At 41.0% G+C, this 21,001-nt stretch overlaps 1 protein-coding gene across 3 annotated transcripts in view; it reads right to left on the reverse strand.

The window, feature by feature from the left end:
* The window catches only part of RPS6KA5 (ribosomal protein S6 kinase A5), a 180,108-nt gene that overhangs the window by 110,485 nt on the left and 48,622 nt on the right, over positions 1-21,001 (reverse strand). The window contains exons 2-4 of one of the 3 annotated variants that reach the window (XM_054026210.1): positions 14,181-14,252; positions 3,283-3,501; positions 879-941 (exon numbers count right to left, since the gene is read on the reverse strand). In XM_054026210.1, the coding sequence (XP_053882185.1) occupies positions 879-941; positions 3,283-3,501; positions 14,181-14,252 (354 nt within the window). The remainder of the gene's footprint in view (positions 1-878; positions 942-3,282; positions 3,502-14,180; positions 14,253-21,001) is intronic. The other 2 variants (XM_054026211.1, XM_054026212.1) reach the window with 2 other exon arrangements.

Below are 21,001 nucleotides of genomic sequence, written 5' to 3' on the forward strand. Positions count from 1 at the left end.
GAACATTTTTAACTCTTCTCTCAGTTCATAAAAACATAAGAGAACTTTTCCATGGAAAAGCCAGTGTATTTCTGTGTGCAAAAGTAAACTCTGGTGTTCTGATCCCATTTCCTCCCACAACTGTGAGAAAAGGCAACATTTTAAGAACCATGATTTTATTAAGTTGACTATCTTTACTGCTCCATCTAACACTAAGGAAAGTTCTTCTGGCAGTGCTTCATGGTGCAGGAAAAAGTGGGTCACCAGCACATCTGGGTTTTGTTCTTTAGCCTTGTTTACAAACCCCTTCACTTTGCCAGTCATGGGGGCAGTCCTGTTTGTGCAAACACTAAGACAATTTTTCCATTGCAAATCTCCCTCCTCAAGATTCCTCTCCAGGCATGTGACCTGGCAGGTGTCTGAAAAATAAAAAAAAATTCTTTTATACTGTTTCCATCAACGTGCCTGATGTTAGCTAAGAGTTGAGCATGATGACTGATATCTGCTGATTCATCAAGCTACAGCGCAAATTTTCCACTTGATTTAATTTTTTTCCTCAGAGTACAGTTTCAACATCAGCTGATCTCACCAATGTGGCGACTTATATTATCTGAAAGGGGAACTTTTGCAATTTCATTGGCTGCATTTGCACCTAACATTACTCTCACCATTTCTTGGCATGCTAATGTTTCTGCGACTGTATGCGGCTTTTTCGCCTTCGCTACATGCTCAGCAACCAAGCATCTTGCTTCCAATGGCTTATCAGAAACTGTGACACAGCCTTTCATCATTTGCACTTGTTTTTCATTTTGATCCTTCAAATGCTCAAAAAAAAAAAAAAAAAAGGCCCTTATTGGTAAAGGATAGATGTTTGCTTGTAAGGTGTCATTTTAACTTACTTGGCAAACTTGCATGACTTTTGCTCCACACATAATACTGATGAAGAGAGCAAGATGGTTCACCTGCAAACAAAAATCCAAATTGCAAATACTCTCACAATAGTGCTGGCTCACAACTTTGACTTTATGTTCATGTTCAGCTTCATCACAGAAAATAGATGTGGAGGTGCCAGACTCCCTTTTCTTCAAATATTTGTCCATTTTCGAGTCTTCAATTTAAAATTCACCACTGTAACTTAACGGTATGATACCAAGCGAACAGCAAGGTCATTTGATCACACTGTGTGTAAAGCTTGTCTCACACACGAACACCCGAAGAGTAATAGCACAAAATGCCTTTGGTTATGACACTAATTAAAATAAATGAGAATTTTTTTCTCCTCCCAAGTGACTTTTCCAAAATTCCATGGCACACCTGTTCAAACCTGATGGCACACCGGCTCGGAAACACCATAGTACTGAACCTTCTGGCGCCCTGCTCTTACCGTTCTGTGATCATTAAATTTGCCCATTTCTTCCTAGTCGTTGTTTCTCTTGGTCAGTTTCTCGTGTATGACAATATTTTATTCTCATACCCTTGTGAGGGACTTTGACAAAGGCCTTTTTGAAAGCCTAAGGATAAATTTTTTCAAAGGACTTAAATGACTTGTTTCACCCAAAATAAACTCTCAATGAGTTTTTATTTAGCCACTCTTTTATTGATACATATAATATTTGTAATAGATCAGTAAGGCACCATCATCCTCTTCAGAAACCTTGCTGGTTCAACCCTATTTGTATCAGGATTTGTTAGGTGGTCTATTATTCTATTTTTCATTACCGCTTCAACCAATTTACCCAGTACAGAAGTAAGGGTTACAGGCTTGTAATTCCAGATCACCAATAAGTCTTCTTTAACTACAGGCAATATTTGCTACCCTTTATCCCTCTGGTTTAATAGTTGATTTTAAAAGAGAGACTCCATATTTTTGCAAGCAACTCATCACTTAATTCTTTCAGAACTTTTGGGTATGCAGCAATCAGGGCTTGATTGGTAAATGCAACTTTTTTTTCTTTTGACATCTCAGTCCCTGACAGTATTTAATCTTTTTTTTTTAAATCAGAAAAAAAGAGTTGGTCCACGCTAGATTTCTCCCCAAAATCCTATGTCATGAAGCCTGATGCAAAGAAATCATTTAGCTTTTCAGCAATGTCTTTATCTTCCTTAATTGCTTCCTTTATAGCACCCTTTTCTGTTTGTCCCCTCTGGTGGTCCAATAGACCCACCAATTCTTGTAAGATTCCTGCTTCTAATATACTCAAAAAATTCTTGTGTGTTATACCTTTAATCGTGTTCTTTAAATTCCATCGTAGGATTCCTAATTTTCTTTTTTAAATATTGTGAAAATGTCTGACCACACTGCAGACACTTTATTCCATGTAGTTAAGCTGGAACATGTGCAGCGTCTCTCAACAAGCAGCCTTTCTGCTATTTGAACATCCTCCTTCACCCTGGTTTCCCTTTTTCTTTTAGTCACAGCTCACAATAAAGTCAGCGATTTAAAGACACTCCCTGCTTCCTCACTCCCAAATATGCAAAGACAGTACACAAATATGGTGTACTGTCTTTGCGTGTTTGAGAGTGAGGATGTGAGGAACATTTCCAAAGTAAATATGTTCATTCATATCATTATATCATATTCACATAAATAAGAGTTCCTTCCCAAATATTCAAGGAAGCAAAAACAGTTTGCTTGAAATTTTTTCGAAAAGCAAACAGATGAAATTCAATCATGGTCAAATCAAGAAGTGAGCCAAAATTCCCTAAAAGTTCAAGAAAATGTATTTCCATTATTTGTCCATCTTCTCAGGTTTCTCATAGCCATACAGAATTATGACACAAGGGAGTCATTGATAAAAACATAAACAAAAACAAAACATATGAGCAGAGTATTGACACTGAAACACAACAAACAAGTGCTAGCTTCACAAAAGCTTTAGGTGCCTAACTGCCTCTTTAGGCACCTAAATCCAAGCATCAGGCCTCAGTGAGATTCACAAAACCCTATTTAGCTGCTGCCAAACTTTATAGGCACCTAAACTCACTTGGTGCCTAAATGTGGTAAAAGTTCCCTCGACACCCATGTTTCCGCCTGCGTGCATGCAGACTATTGCCCTGCACCAGGTTCTGGGTGCCTAAGCCCCACTGCAATGCACAAACCAGGGTAAGATAGGCATTCCTCTACCTAAGTCACCTTTGGGACCCAATCTGGTTAGTGTGCTCAGACTTCACACACTGGATCAGGCCATATAAAGGAACTCAACAAAAGGGGCGGGGGCGAATATGTCCCTTCCAACCCTGATATTCTACGAAATAATAATACATAAAAATTAATAATCAACTTCAATCATGACAACCACTTACCTAAAATGAGATGAAGTTTTGTGTCTGTCTGGAAAGCATAGTGCAATGTGACCAAAAATGGTGATTGCCTAATATGTTCCAGTACTTGTCGTTCTGTCCTTGTGTGCTCTGTTGTTTTGGCTTTTTGAATTATTGTTGCTTTTTTCAATACTTTCATGGCATACAGCTTTCCATTATCATGGCCACTTATTTTCCTCACTAGAAATACTTTTCCATAAGCTTAAAAAAAAGGGAAGAAGGGAAATTGAGCTGTACAATTAATCAAAGAGAAATAGCAAGAGATTAAATTGATCACATGGTCAAATATACATATGTTCTACAAAAATATGTTTTAAAAAAGCACACACAGTTTTCAGTGCTGTTTCTTGCAAAGCACTTTAATAGGTTTCTTCATTTCTACATTAAAAACTGTATAAATGCAAAAATGCTTTGAGCCAGATTCTACCTTCTCTTACAGAATTCCTTTAAAATCAATTATCAGAGGGATAGCCGTGTTAGTCTGAATCTGTAAAAAGCAACAGAGGGTCCTGTGGCACCTTTGAGACTAACGGAAGTATTGGGAGCATAAGCTTTCGTGGGTAAGAACCTCACTTCTTCAGATGCAAGAAGTCTCAAAGGTGCCACAGGACCCTCTGTTGCTTTTTAAAATCAATGGAATTATACCAGCAGAAAACAAGTATATCAGAGAGAATAGTCAAACCCTCATGGGTGGGGCTGGGTAGGACAACCTAGGAAGGTTGCCCCACACGTCGAATTATAACACTTGTTTTCATTGGCTAATAACTTTGCCAAACTTTAACCAAAATTTTCCAAGTCAGGTGCCTGTCTCAGGCTAGATATTTTTGAACATTTCAGTCAAAATGGTTCCGCTTTTTCAGAGAAGGCTAGGGAATAAATACATTGTTCTGCCTACAGTAAAAGATTCTGTCAACCTCTCCTCTGAACAGGTATTTTTATTTAACTACTGAAAAACATATTTGAAATGATGGTTTTGTGCAATTTTAGTTGAATTCCAATTTTCATCTAAATGGATTTTAATTTGGTTTTACATTTATGTTTTTTAGTTATTTTTCTAAGGAAAAGTTGTTTCTCATTGCCAACCAACATTTTAATATGTTGATTTCCAACAGAATATATCCATTACACTAAATTTGGTACTTTTTGCTAACCAAGAGGATATACTGTATCTATACGCATTTATTAAAGTATATAGCTCAACATATATTTATACAGATTCTTAACTTTTATTCTTTTTTATGTTAGAAAACTGTGAATGACATTTATTAGATGATTAAGGGTTTTTTTACTTGTGATTTGTGTCAAACTACATTTGGATAGAAACTGGAATCATTAAAAATGCACACAAACATTTTTAAATGTTTTCATTAGTTAAATAAAACTACTTTGAATGAGCTGGATACATAAGGGGAATAAAAGTAAATTTATCAAAACATGTTTTGCATTTAAAACTGATTTATTAAACAAACGAAGTATGATCTATATTTAGTGAACTGAATTGATTGGTTTGGGTCTCCATGTCCTTCAAGATTTTAGAGCTACTAGATCCTCTCACGGTTCTTGGTAGGGGAAAACAAACTTTCCTGTTTTTACAACTCCCAATTGATTTCTCAACTTAAACTGAAATAAAGAAAATATTCTATTTGACTAATTTATTCAATCTGCCCCTGCACAAGAGGCTACAGCTGTCAAAAGTGGGTTTAGCACTTCAACAAACTCAGGCTCCAGGTGCTCAGCTAGGGACTTGCACCAGGTTCAGTGGCTTAACTCTCTAAAACTTTGGTAGCAAACAAATACTATTTGAATATTATTTAATTTTAATCATTTTAATAGATTATATTAAATTTAGGTCATAATTTCAATTTGAAATAGGTTTATTTTTTAAGAAAGAAAGTGTATTTAATATAAATATAAAAATCTGATGTTTTTAAATAGATTTATTTTATCCACCTTGCTCACTGGCAAGTGGGTCTCATCCCTCTCTAGTACTTGTCTACACAGAGGATGACAACCTGCTATTGCCTTCAGTTACTCCATTTATCTCAGGTGACAGAGGTCTGTGTCATGAATCTAAAGGTTCCAACACAACTGATGAAGCAGGAAGGTATCAATTTGATGACACATAACAGAATTTATTTGTTCAGTTTGCTTTTTTAAAAACCTAGGAAATTACATACACACACAAAACCTATGTTAAAAGAACATTGCAATAGTAACAAAGTCAAGGATTCCGAACTTAGGAAATACCAGTATTAAGGTTGCATATGCATTATAATACAAACTTTAATTACAAGATCACATGCTGTTTTTTCCCACAGGACCCCTGCCTCATTTATTACTATGAGTCCTGTGAGCTCAGCACTTCTGTAAATCAAACCACAGGGTACAGGTATGCAGAAAATGAGCTGTACACTGTTAGTGACCACCTCTGAAAAATTTGGTTTAGGCCACGTCCACACTACGGGGACTCTAGTGGCATAGCAACAGCACCATAGCTATGTTGGCATAACCACATATTCTAGATTCAGCCTATAGTGAGACAAAAGGGATTTTTCCATCACTGTAGGAACACCACCTCATTCAGTAACGGAAGCCATGTCAATGGAAGCATTCTTCTGTCAACCTACCTGTCTCTACACCAGGGTCAACTACGACGCTCAGGGGCATGGATATTTTCACGCTCCCAGGAGGGCAAGGAACCCCGGTGGTCCAGCCAGTATTTCACCTTGGGTCCATGGCACACCAGGGTTATAAGATGGCAGCTCCTTCATGGAGCCATGAGCACAGGTGTATCACTGACAGTTTTTTGATGCCCTAACCCTTGTTTTTCCTGTGGTAAGCGACACACCCTGGCACATGCATATTTGCAGTGTACCAGATTGCAGCCCTTTTTCCTCATCAGAAATTTCTGTTGAGGCTCTGGATGCAGTTTTCCCTGCATCTTTTCATTTATACACTCTCCCTTTGTTACCCCACAAAGTCATGAGACCTCCTCATCAAGCTCTTCCTGATGCTAGCCAAATATCAATCAAGGCAGAGGGTGTTAAATGGGGAAGAGGGAGTCCTTGTGACCTGTGGGATCATTTTTGCACACTCATCCATTCATGTCTCCAGGCAGAGTACCTGTAGGCAGCATCCACTATCTCCCTGGACTCTTTCAGGGAGCAGTGGGCATTGTTCGGGCTTCTCTGCTCTGTCCCCCATTCTGGAATCTGATTTTAAACCTGTGACCCTCATTCCCATTCCTGTCTTTTTCCATTTGTTGTCACCCGAATTTAGGTGCTTCCCCTGTTTTTTTCTACCTCTTCCAATGTGAAGAGAAGGTGGCCCTTCTGGTTTAATGGATGGAGAGGAATCAATCACTAACCAGGGGAACAAATAGGCCTGTGCACTGAATGACGCAGCAGTACTGTGGAAAAAAATAGTATGTGATCAGGAAATTAAAGACTTCATCATAATGCATATACACAAAGGAGATGAATTAAGGTTGCACAGGCAACCTTAATTTTGGCATTTCCTAAAGTTTGAGTGCTTGACTTAGCAGCCCTAGCAATTTTCTTTTAACACCATTTTATGTGTAATGTATTTTACCAGTGTTTTCAATGTTACAAATGTTTTTTTCAATATGGTCTCTCTCTCTCTGCTGCTTAAGATACTACAGAGGCAATCGAGAAAGTATTGGTAATAAATAAAAACATACATGACATGCTTCCCAGGCCAGAGGTATATTGACTTCTTGCCTGGTAATTTCTGAACAGTTCTCCTCAATATAGAACCCATCAATGTCACCCACAGTTCCATCAAAGTGTTCCATCAAAGTCTCCTTAGACATAAGAATAACAGAGCTTTGAGAAGCGAGGTGTGAAAAAAGAATGAGATTTTCCAAAAAGAGTCAGGCTCCCAACTCTTACTGATTTTCAATGGGAGTAAGAAACGCAACTACATTAGACCCTTTTGAAAAGCGCATCCTAACTATTAAATAGAAGTTAATTTAATACTCCACATTCATTGTAAACAGACTAATAAAAAGTTACTTGAAATTGAAAGTTAAGATTGAAAACCTATAAATTTTATAGACTACTTAACTGAAGCACGCCTTATTACAAGATATGTTAACACATTTTCTATAAATTAATGCTTGCAGTAAAAATAGGAATAGCAGCAATTATGATTATGAATGCATCTTATAAAAAAGTTAGCTGATAAGTAAATATAAATTTTAGAAATGGTTTCCAAATTGCACTTATGTCATGTTAAACAAACATCGATATAAAGATTCATTGGCGAATAAACCTGATTCTTTAGTAACCAGACAGAGGCAGACATAAGATTGAAGACACTGGGCCGAATTCTGATCTGAGTTACAGCAGTGTAAATCCAGAGTAACACCATTTAAAATCAATGAAATTATTCCTGATGTACACAAGACTGACTAAAATTAGAATCCTTTCTCTACCACCACAGGTTCCTAAAATCCATTGGAACTACTACCTTGAATCAGGGCTGTAGACCTATAATTCCTTCCCTGACAAAGATGAAGCTCACGATAAGAGTCTCGCCATTTGATAATCTCTGATTTCAATCCAATTTATTTTAATTATACGGAAATATATTTTAGTCATATTTTCTGAAGTTCAATTTCATAATCAAGATCCAAACTCTGTCCTTAGAGTCTACTGTGTAGATCTCAATACGGATCCTAATGAAATTATTTCTGAAGCAGAAACATTTGGCTGGAGATCCACCAACATAAGAGAAGCACAAACACACACGGATTATCATGAAATATCTGCACCTACTGTCCAACCTAAACTGCCCTTGCTGCAATTTAAGCTGATTATCCTCTGAGGTTAGGACAAGAAGCAAAGAGAACAATTTTTTCTCCCTCCTCCTTGTAACAACCTTTTATGTACTTGAAAACTGTTATGTCCCCTCTCAGTCTTCTCTTCTCCAGGCTAAACCAACCTATTTTTTTCAGTCTTCCCTCAAGATCACCATCATTTTCTATAGTTTCAGAGTTATCTGCCAATGATAGTGTTTCAGTCACATCATGTATGTCACTTAGCCACAGTATACCACCTGTAGCAAAAAGAAAAAAAATAAATCTCCATCATCCAGAAATAACCATAGAGAAGTTTGTGATAAGAACCAACAGATTACAAAAAGATAATTGATGAAAAAAATGGCCCGGTTTGTTTATGTAACGAACTCTCCTTTCCGTATGATTGAGAACCCACACTTCATTAACATGGTTCAGTCGTTAAGACCAGGATACAGTCCACCCAACAGAGCACATGTCACAGGCAAATTGCTGGATAAAGTGTATGAAAGAGAAATTCAGCAGTGTGCAAAAGGTCTGGAGCAGAGTTGGGCAAACTACGGCCCACGGGCCACATCTGGCCCACAGCACCGTCCTGCCCAGCCCTTGAGCTCCCAGCCGGGGAGGCTAGGCCCCGCCCCCCCTGCAGTCCCCCGTCCCCCACAGCCTCAGCTCACTGTGCCGCCCACGCTCAGGCCCGCTGTTCCTCCCGGGCAGCACGGCGACATGGCTGGCTCCAAGCTCCTGCTGCTCTGAGCGGCATGGTAAGGGGGTGGGGAGCAGGTGGGGTTAGATATGGGGCAGGGGATTCCGGGGGGCAGTCAGGGAACAGGGAGCAGTTGGATGGGGTGGAGGTTCTGGCAGGAGGCTCTTAAGCTTCTCCTAAGCTCTACACTCCCACTCAAGAATTGAGGAACCTGGACCTGAACTCTCTTGGCATGCCAGAGGCGAGGCTGGTCCTTTGTCTCTTACCACCAGGTTATCAAGGAAGGATGTGAGTATATTAATCAAAAGCTTTATAGTATATATCATCACATGTATCTCTAGAACAATATTATTGCATTTGTAACTCTGATTATTTTACCATTTGATTATTATTCCATTTATCTCAATACAAGTCTTTAAGGCTACATTTGTCTCAGTGTGAGTGTCCTGTCATACATACCAAGGATCCTTGCAAACTCTGTATAGCCTGATTCTGGGACAAGAACTTTATCATCTTCTGATCAGATTAACTGGCAAGCCTATAATCAATACTATCCAAATTAATAATATTAGCCTCCTAAAAATCAAGCAACAATACACATACCCCTGAAGTGAAATGGACATGCACACTCCCTTGAAGAATTAAAAATTAGTGGTAGCATCGGTACAAGTAATCATGACTTGATCAAAGTCCAAACCAGTAACAAATACTTGGTGCTTTAAAAGCAGCAATTTCACAACGCCGAAAACAATTCTGAGCCAAATCAGTTGGGAGAAAGAATGTAAACAGAAAAAATGTGAATGATAATTGGGGACCGTTCACGAACTTTTCTTAAGACCCCCAAAAGCTACAAATCCACAATCAAGAAAGAAGGCTATGCTGTTTTTTTTAAAAAAGCAAGATAACCCCCCCCTCCCCCCCCCAAAAAGCAATCCGGTTTAGAGGGGAAGTGAAAGTAACTATAAAAAAACATAACATATGGAAGATAACGGAAGTTGACAGTCATGAATATAAATGAGAAGCTAGGAATTGTAGAAAATTGATAAGAGAAGCAAAAAGACAAGAAGAAATCTATGGCCAGCAGAGTTAAGGACAATACGAAGGAACTTTTGTTAACTACATTAGGAACAAAAAGAATTCTAACAATGGTATTAGTTTATTACTAGATGGAAATGGTAGAACTGTCTGTAATAATGGAGAAAGGGCAGACATGTTTAATAAGTAATTCTGTTCTATACTTGGGAAAAAGTGAATTTATGATGATGATGATACTTTCAATTCTAATGGTAACTCATGAAAATGTTAAACAGCAGCTCCTAAAGAGAGATATTTTTAACCTGACAGGACTGGATAACTTGCATCCAAGAGTTTTAAAAGAGCTGTCTAATGAGCACACTCAACCATTAATGTTGATTTCCAAAATCTGTTGCAATACCGGGGCAGTTCCAGAGAACTGGAAGATGTTATATTGTGCCAATTTTTAAAAAGGAAAAATGGGATGACTCGGGTAATTATAGTCCTGTCAGCATGACACTGATCCCAGGCAAAATAACAGAGTGGCTGATATAGGACTTGATTAATAAAGAATTAAAGGAGAGTAATATAATATGCCAATCAAAATGGGTTTATGGAAAATAGATCTAGTCAAAATAACATTTGTATTATGTTACAAGTTTGGTTGATAAAGGTAATCGTGTTGATATAATATACTTAGACTTTTATAAGGCATTTGATTTGGTGCTGTAAAACATTTTGATTAAGATACAAAATCAACATGGCACACATTAAATGGCTTAAAAACTGGTCAACTGGAAAGTCTCAAATTATAACTGTAAACAGGGAATCATCATCAAGTGGGCATATTTCTAGTGGTGCTTTTGCAGGGATTCATTCTCAGTCCAACACGATTTAACATTTTTACCAGTGTCCTGGGGAAAAAAATTAAAATCATAACTGATAAAGTTTGCATATAACAAAAGACTGAGGGAGTCAAATAATGAGGCGGACAGATCACTGATACAGAGCAGTTTAATATTGCCTAATGCAACAGCAACAGCAATACATTTAAGAACAAAGAACATAGGCCATATTTACAGAATAGGGGACTCTATCCTGGGAAGCAATGACTCTGAGGTTACAGTGGCTAGCATGACACTGTGGCAAAAAGGACTAATGTGATCCTTGGATGCATAAACAGGGGAAATTTGAGTAGCAGTAGGGAGGTGATATTTTTCACTGGGTTGACAGCTACTGGAATATTATATCCAGTTCTTGTGTCCACAATTCAAGAAGGATGTTGATATATTGAAGAGAGTTCAGAGAGGAGCCACGAGAAAGATTACAGGATGAGAAAGCATGCCTTATAGGCAAGGGTTCCCAAACTGTAGGCTGCGGCCCAAAAGGTAGGCTGTGTACAGTCCCATGTGGTCTGCCATCATGGGTGGCATTTTGGGGGTGGGGGCAAGTAGCATCAACACTCGCCCTCCAGCCCTGAGCTCCCTGGAGCGGGGAGGGGGAGCACAGCAACACCAGATGCTCTGTGCATCCAGATTAGCTTCCCCATGTGGGCTGAATAATGGATGCCACACCCGCCAGGCTCAAGTGTAACTGTAGTCCTTAGTGTTCACAGCCACAGTGAACGTGCAGGACAGCACAGCACTCATTAAGCCACAAGGAGCAGAGCTGCCCCCACTGTTAATGAGGGAGCGAGTGCAAGGTCGGGCCCCATAGCAGCAGCACCCTTTCGGACACAGCCCCTGCCTGCACTTTGAGTTACCACCTTGCCTTAACACCGGCTGTAGCCACCCCCTCTTCCTACACCCTGAGTTATACTCCCCCGGGGACAAAGCTCCTAACTACCTCCTGCCTGCACCCTGAGCTGGCTGAAAGGCTGAAAATTGAAAATGAGATCAGGCTGAGCCTCACTAACAGACATCACCAGCTGGAAAACCAGTGCAAGGAGAAGCAGGCACATCCATCCCATTAAGAAGACTCCTGGTCTGTAAGTTATTGTAACTACAAATATAAAGTATTTGACTCTTTTCTAATTAGTAGAGAATAGGGTTGGGTCTTTACTTACCCAGCACAGAAATTCAGATTTTACACTAAAAATTGAAAACAATATAGTGTTCAAAGTTGGACAACTATTTTGTTTTAAAATCAAATAACTTTTTTCTTAACAATTTTGTTAACTTTGTTGCGTTGCTTATGTTCAGTTTTATACAAATTGTTTTCTCCCTGTTTAAACACATTTTTTTAAAGTGTAGTTTTACTAAAACTGCTTGGTTTCAAAGATCTTGAAGCATTTCTTTGACTGCATATTGCTAAGGATTTCTATTATTACAATCATTTACACTAAAATGAAAAGTAAACATGTACCTTGTTTATTTAGTGTTAGTTTATACATATGTAACAAAATTAATGTGTTAATAGCGGGCCATAATGCCTATTGTAACTGCACAGGTGGGCGTCAGGAGAAAAAGTTTGGGAACCCCTCCCTTATAAGGAGCTCAAACCGCTTAGTTTAACAAAGGAAGGTTAACTGTGACTTTAATCACAATTTTTAAGTACCTACATGGGAAAAGAAATGTGATAAGAAAGGGCTCTTCAATCTAGCAGGGAAACATATAACAAGATACAACGTTTGGACTTTAAAGCTAGACAGGTTCAGACTAGGAATCAGAGACAAATTTTTAAGAATGAAAGTAATTAGCCATTGGAACAATTTACCAAGGATTATGGAGGATTCTCCATCACTGGCAACTTTAAAATGAAGGTTGGATACTTTTCTAAAAGATATGCTTTAGTTCAAACAGGAAATAATTCAGGGAAGTCCTATGACCTGTTTTATTCAGGTCAGACACTAGATGATCACACTAATTCCATCTACCTTAAAATCTAAAATTTGTGCATCACAGCCTCCTAAGGCTTCATCTTCACTGGAAAAGAAGTCAGCTAGCACCTCCTTAGACCTTAGTGGATTCCCCCCCTTTTTTTTTCCCCCTAGAAACTTTTAAAATCTAGCTACAGAAACTCCACAGCAAGATGAGTGGAATGTGGAAGGGTATCCTCTGACATTTGTCCATGTTCCTCACGGATACTAGGATTGTTAATTTTCTCTGGAGAATGTTCTTCCACCTGCTCTGAGATGCTTGGTATGCGAGGTGTTTTCCCACACCACGTGGGCAGGGAGCATCATGAGAGCTTTCCCTGCTTCTGCACAAGGCATTGCCCCAATTTATTTTTCTACCATTTACACTTCCTCCTCTGATTTTGACATAAACAGGGATGTAGGACATTTTGATTTCTCTGAGGAGAATAAGCAATTTGGCAACTGCTTTTGCCGGATTACCAAATTTGAACTAATTAGCAAGAGATGCAATATGGAATTTTGCGGTCACCATGAGTCCGCTCGCCTACTCCGGATTATTTGATGGCTTATATAAAAGGAATTGGTGATCTCAATTAAACTGAGAACTCAGTGATCTCAGCAGTTAAGTGCCCACCACATTAAAATCTATTCTCACAATTGGAATTCTTTGGCAATCCCACAGAGCACAATCACTGAACGGCCACAGATATGAAATCCTTTCTTACCACTGCAACCCTTGTTCCTCCAAGTTAGTGTTGAAGAACAGTGGCAAAAACAGTGAGAGGAAGCATATACTGCTATTACTCTTGCTGTACATTTTCTAAGTACAGAGAGGGAATCTTTTCTCTTGAAATATCAACCCACCATCTTTCTCTAGCGCTAAATGTTTTTTAAAAAGTGCATGCATGCATGCACACACAGGCAAAGCTCCCCCTACCATAATAAAATCCAAAGTCCAATACGGAGTGCTTTCATTTATCTTCTTAAAAAGTAGTGGTATTCTGCTTGCATGACAAAACAGACATAGCCACCAATGATACTTCTGTGAAAAAGTGTAGTTAAAAAGAATTAAGACTCCTGTTGATGAAAATGCAGACTTCCCTGTTTTTCCACAAACTGTGATCTTCATCAACTGTAGTGGTCTGAAGAATTTAATGAAAACTTCAAGCGTATGCCTTATAACTTAGTACCAGATTTTAAATGTTTTGTTATACTGTCATGTGAATCACTGGTCAATGTTCTATATGCCCATCTTTTCAAAAGGATGATTCTTTTATGTGAAAAAAATTTGATATAATTGTGCATATTTGTTCTTTACCTATCCCAGGTTGTCTTTGCCTTATTTTATAAAACAAATCCCCCTAAATAATTTTTAGAAATCCCCCAATTACTCCCTAGATAATTTCTTCCAAAAACTGAGCTAGGAAACAGAACTGCACTAAAGAACATTACCTCCAAAGGTCACCTTAGAAGAAAAGTCTTACCTCCTGTTCCAAGAACTTTCAAGAGTTCGAAGTTTTCAATGCCCACCTTCTCTGCATGGCCTGTCAAATTTGCTGAGAAAAAAGAAAAAAATTTCCATGTCAAAATCTTCAGAGATGCAACACATTGATACATCAGATATTCCGACACATTTCTGCACTTTGAGAACATTTTAATGGATGGAAGAGAAAAAAAGGAACCCTAAAAGAACACTGTACCATTTCAATTTGAAACCTAAAAAAAAAAAAAAAAAACCCACATTTTTGTACATTTAAAATAAAACCAAATTACAGTCCAGGGTAGTAACTCTCAAGCTATTTTCTTTCAACTACCAGTTGTCCACAGGGATCTTCCAGGTCATTCACAAAACAAAAGGTTTTGAGAACTAAGTACTCGGGAACAGAGGTGTTGGTAAAGGAGATCAGTCTGTGATAGGATTTCTTGTACAAAGTGGTCCACCATAAGTTACATGTGAGAAATATCTTCTCAAGCAGATACATAAGTGTTTGCATGATCAGGGCCTTATTCATTATTCTAAAAAAAATTAAGTGCTCTAAAGGCGAAAGCATTTTTGCGCTGATTCCAACCCTGATGCTGCAATTTGTTCCATATGGGCACAAGAGATCTATCCAGAGGGAACATTTGCAGGATCTGGGACTCTGTATTCAATATGTTTCCCAGTGGCATTTTAGAAGAAATTAAATTAAAACAGTCTTTTGAAGACTCATTAAACAGGAGTATTCAAATGACAAGAATATCACATATATAATTTGAATACATTCTAACTGGATGCACTACCAGGAATTTTATAAGTTACTACATTACAAAGCTATCAATTTCTGTAAATACATGTAGCTCCTTCCAAAACTAATAAAAATGGTTATTTACCTTACAGTGACTCTGGTTCTTCAAAATGTTTTATCCACATGGATACCACTCTGTATGTGCATGCACCTGAGACTGGATTCTTTTTGACTAGCAGTATACATTGGGCCCCTGCATGAGCCCTGACTGTCCTTAAGCTCTTCCCTTGAGGGCACAAAGAGCAGGGCAGTCCTAACTGCTATTCAGTTCCTTCACCAATACAGAACCCCCAAAGCTAAAAGGACTTTAGATTAGCAGAGAAGGGGGGTGGATCATAGGATCTGTGTGGACAAAACATCTTGAAGAACCACAGTTACTATAAGATAAGTAACCATTTTTCTTCAATTATGTATCCACATAGATCCCACTGAAGGCAACTAGCAAACAGTTCTCTCTCTCTCTCTCTCTCAGGTGCTGGGTGCTAGGAGTCCTATTTAAATAAGTACTGTAAAACTTCCCTGCAAACTGTGTATCAGATGTAGAGGCTGACACTAGAGAATAATAGCTTGTAAACATGTATGGAGCTCCAATAAGCAGTTCTTCAGATTTCAAATATAGAGATGCCTCTTAAAAAGCCAAAGGAGGCTGCTTGAGCTGTAGCAGACTGTGCCTTGATATGAGATGGAGTTAACTTACTCAGTTGATAAGAATTTCTAAGCAGAGTCTGCAAGTTCTAACAAAACCTGTATGACAAGGATTGCAACCTATATGGATATGGTATGTGGGGACAAGGTGGAAGGAAGAGGAGATTACTTACTTGTAACTGGAGGTTCTTTGAGATGTGTGGTCTATCTGTAGATCACTAAGGGTTATACACATACGTCATGTGTCCGGAGCTGGAGATTTTGAAAGTAGTAGTGTGCATTCATCCACGCATGCACCCTTGCTTCGTCTCATGCTTTTGTACAAGGTGAAAAAGGGCAGGGCGGACAGACTGTCCCCTCAGTTTCTTCTCCACCGCAATCCAAGAAGTTCCCAGGGGAAGGAGAAGTGGAATACAGATAGGGACCACACATCTCGAAGAACCTCCAGTTACAGGAAAGTAACCTTCTCTTCTTTGAGTGATGCTCCCTATTGTATTCCACTGAAGGCAATTGACAAGGAGTACTTAGTTAAGAGGAGGGTGAGAGGAAGAATGATGGGAACAGAAAACAGCTACACTGAAAAAGGCATCTGTTACAGAGTCTCGCACCAAGGCGTAATGGGAAGAGAAAGTATGTAAAGATCTCCAGGTGGTTGCCCAACATATGTCCATAGGCAGTACGTCATGAAGCGCAACCGAAGTCAATGCTTGCGCTCTCGTGGGGTGGGCTCATACTCCAAAGGGCAGAGACAGTCCCAATAGTCAATAAGAGAACATAATGCACCCCAAAATCCACTTGGAAATCCTCTAAGTGGAGATTGCTTGCCCCTTAATCCTTCCTGCTACAGTGATAAACAACCTAGGGGACTTTCTGAAGGATCTCATCCTCTGCAGGTAGGAGGCCAGGGCCCTGCGGACGCCGAGGGAGTGAAAGTGTCATTCTTCCAATAATGCATGCTCTTTTGGAAAGAAAGCAGGCAAGTAGATGGGTTGGTTGAGATGAAAAACGGGAAACAATCTTCGGCAAAAATTTGGGGTGCAAGCGCAGGGAAACTTTGTCCTTCTGGAACATGGTAAAGGGGGGGGGGAAATCCGCCATCATAGCCCGCAGTTTGCCTACCCTCCTTGTGAAGATAATAGCTACCAGTGAGGTGACCTTCACAGAAAGAAGACACAGGAGGCCAGCAGTTCAAAGGGCAATTTCATTAGTGCCGTGAGGCTCAGGCTAAGATCCCACTGGGAAGCTACGGATTAAATGGGAGGACAAGTCTATAAGAGGCCTCTCCAAAACCTTGTAGTCAAGGGGTGCATAAAGACAGAGTGTCCCTTCACAAGGGGGTGGAAAGCACTAATAGCTGCCATGTGCACCTCGATGGAGTTAAGAGCAAGTTCTGATGCCTTCAGGGATAGGAAATAGTCCAAGAAAAGAGGAATACCCACAGCCACAGGGGCAAGACCCTTCTGCTGGGACCAGGAGATGAAAATTTTCCACTTAGCCCTATAGGATTGCTTCATGAACTTTTTGCTGCTACTTGAGAGGATGTCTTGCACTGCTGATGAACATTTCCGCTCTAGTGAAGATGCCCATCCAAAAAATCAAGCTCTCAGGTGACATGTCTGCAGATTGGGATGTCTGATTCTGCCACTGTGTTGTGTGAGCAGTTCTGGAGAAACCGGCAGCGGAAGCAGGGGGATGTGCCAACATGCAGAGAAGGAGGGGAAACCAGAATTAACAAGGCCAGAATGGGGTGATCAGGATGACCATAGCTCTTTCCCATCTCATCTTGTGAGGACCCATGGCAGGAACAGTAGAGGAGGAAAGGCAAAAATTGATCTAGTCCGGCCAGTGGATGACTAGGGCATCACCTTGCGAAAGGGTGCCAAGCCCCCCCATGCAGCAGTACTGGATGCATTTGCTGTTGGTGCAGGAGGCGAAAAGGTCTCTGGTCAGAGTCCCCAGTGGTCAAAAATGTCAACAATCACCGAGTCACATAGCTCCCATTCGTGATCGGCCATGAATTTCCTGCTGAGAGAGTCTGCAATCACATTTTGATTCCCCGGAAGATAGGCTGCTAACAACAGTATCTTGTATGTGATGCACTAGTCTCAGGTCTGGTCTATACTACCCGCCTGAATCGGCGGGTAGAAATCGACCTCTCGGGGATCGATTTATCGATCCCCGAATCGGCGCTCTAACTCCACCAGCAGAGGTGGTAGTAAGCGCCGCCGACAGAAAGCCGCAGAAGTCGATTTTGCCACCGTCCTCACAACGGGGTAAGTCGGCTGCGATACGTCGAATTCAGCTACGCTATTCACGTAGCTGAATTTGCGTATCTTAAATCGACTCCCCGCTGTAGTGTAGATGTACCCTCAGAGACTAACCGCTTCTGCACAAAGTGCTGATGACCTCGAGCCCCCTTGTTTGTTTATGTAGTAAACAGTGGTGGTGTTGTCTGACATGATGAGAACATCACAGGAGAAATGCATGACATGTTTTTCTTACCGTCCTAAGTTCTTGGATGTTGATGTGCATCCTGGATTCCCGAGCAGTCCAAGTTCCCTATGTCATGTGCTCACCTGTCAGCACCCCATCAACTCAGTGATGCATCTGGGATGATCATCATGTATGGGGAGGACGGACGAAAGGGTATCCCAGTGCAAACCTGAACTGGGTCTGTCTACCATTGAAGGTAGGAGAGAACCTCAGGGGGAACTGTCAAAAAGAGGTCCACAAAATGGTGTATAGGAGAATAGATTCTCTGTAGATAGCAGAAGTGATATGAGCAAAGGTAGTGATGTATGTGTATGCCGCCTTGAGCTTCTTGTCTGGATTGCGCTGCTAGCAGACAGTCATCAAGCTAAGGGAATATGAGGATTCCTTGATGCCGGAGATGGACCGCCACTATAAAAAAATATTTGGTGGAAACCCACAGAGCAGTGGTGAGTCCCAATGGTAGAACCTTGTATTGGAAGTGTCAAGGGCCTACAGTGAATCTCAACATCTGCCTATAGGTATGATGAATATCTATGTGGAAATAAGCGTCTTGCATATCGAGAGTCATAAACCACATGCCTTTTTTTCTAGTGAGGATATAATGGCTGCAAGGCTGACCATACAAAACTTTGGTTTGCATATGAAGTGGTTGAGACAATAGAGATCTATGATTGGTCTCCATCCTCCCTTCTCGAGTACCAGGAAATATGTGGAATAGAACCCAGTGTCTTGCAGGGCCATAGGAACAGCCTCTATTGCTCCCTTCTGCAGTAGGGAGTCCACCTTTAGGGCAAGAATACTGTCATGAGAGTGGTCCCAGAGGCAGGATCGTGATGGGAGATGTGGATGAGGTAGCATCGTGATCTCAATCATATAGCCACGTTGAGTGACATCCAAGACCCACCTGTCCATTGTTATCGCACTCCAAGCTGGCAGAAAGAGTGCTAGGCGTCACCCAAAGAAGAGGTGGGTCATAAGTACAGAAGGATCCAAGGTAGCTCTCTAAATTCATTCAGAAATATCGCTTATGCAAAGGCTGAGTGTGTGGTGTCGAAGACTGTACAGATGGACCAGGTGGACAGGACCATTGGGTCTCTGACGCTTACGAGGAGGCTCATATGATTGCTGATGAACGAACGGAGGAACTCTGAACTGTTGTGCAGGAGGCGGACTGTAGAACTTGCGCTTGGGTGCAGGTGTACAGATATCCAGTGATCACAGGGTGGCTCTGGAGTCGTTGAGGGAGTGTAGGGACTTGTCGGTGTTCTAGCTGAAAAGGTGAGATTCATTGAAAGGGAGGTCTTCAATGGTATTCTGCACCTCCCTGGGGAAACGAGAAGACTACAACCAGGATTTCCTCTGCATGATGATGCCAGTGGCCACAGTGTACAAAGATGTGTCTGCTGAATCCACAGCAGCCTGGACATTGTCCTGGTGCCCAGCTTGCCCTCCTCTAAGACAGTCTGGAAGCAGGCACGATCCTGCTGGGGAAGCTTGTCCGCAACGTCTGCTAACTGGTTGTAATTTAGAGAGTCATATTTAGCTAATAATGCCAGGTAATTGGAGATCTGAAACTGAAGGCTGGCCAAAAAAAAAAAAAAAAAAAGAGAGAACTTACTACCTAGGAAGTCCAGTCTCTTACCCTCGTCTGCTGGAGTAGAATGTGGATGTTGCTGCCTGGCCAGTTCTGTTGTTGTTTGTATAACCAGAGAATTCAGTGGAGGGTGAGAAAACAGAAACTCAACCTCCTTTGCCACTACATAGTACTTCTTGTCCACCCCCTTTGGGTTGGGAACGCAAGTGGCCTGAGCATGCCAGACAGTTTGAGACAGCTGGAAAATGGCACTGTTCATTGGTAGCACAACCTTGGCCAGTACCGATGGATGGAAGATATCAAGTAACTGATGTAGGCTGTCCTGTATTTTCTCCAGTGAAGGGCATCAGCCACTCTTCTCAACAGTTCTTGGAACTGGTGGTAGTCATCCAGAGGGGAGGAAGGAGTAGACGACACTGCTGCGTACAAAGATGAGGGGAAACACACTGGTTCTGGGAGCAGTATCAGAGTCAGGCTAATCGGTGCATCCTCCAGTCCTGGTTTTGAACGTCTACTTGATGAAAGGCAGGGTGGTGTGATGGGAGAGTACTGTTGTGTCGATCGGGAAGGTTGCAAAGGTGGATATTGTGCCCAAGACTCCCAGTATGGCCAAACAGCAGTTGTTGTGGAACCCATGGAGCTAGGTACTAACGACTCCTATGCTGAGAAAGGGAAGATATTGCCACTGAGCTGGCAGTATCTTCAGAAAGTCATGCCAATGGTATGAAAGGGGTGGACTTTGTGTTCCATCAGAGTCCTCCCATGCTGAGAAGTCAGAGCCCTGCTTGAACAGCAGTGCTGGCAGAACCATGTAAGCCACAGAGGAACGATCAGGAACACGACCTGAAAGAGGTAAGTCCAAGGTAGGAGAGCAGCCTCTTTTAGGAGGTGAGTGCACCAGGAGACGTGGAGACCTCACCTTTTCCAGGGCAAAGTGTTTATTAGGCCCAGGAGCCAACTCAAGCCTCCACAGCATCAGCAGTGCCTGTTCCAAAGTTGGAACCAGAGCCGGAACCAGAGCAGAGGACTGTCTCAGAACCAAAGATTCCCTTGATTTTGGTGGCGTTGATCCGGAAGGGGTACACAGCTTAGTGACCAGGACCACTAGGCCCCGTGTCCTGTGCGACTTCTTGTTGTGTGTGTGAGCCTTGGAATGCGCTGCTTCTCCATTGCTGGAACTCATGAAGGGTACAACGTCCTTCTTGGGCCTTGAGGAAGATTTACTGTCATGCTTATGCACATGCTTCCTTGCCTCACGATTAGGCCCCAGCATGGGGTCCGTAGCACT

This window comes from Malaclemys terrapin, chromosome 4 (genome assembly GCF_027887155.1).
Source record: "Malaclemys terrapin pileata isolate rMalTer1 chromosome 4, rMalTer1.hap1, whole genome shotgun sequence".
NCBI lineage: Eukaryota > Metazoa > Chordata > Testudines > Emydidae > Malaclemys > Malaclemys terrapin.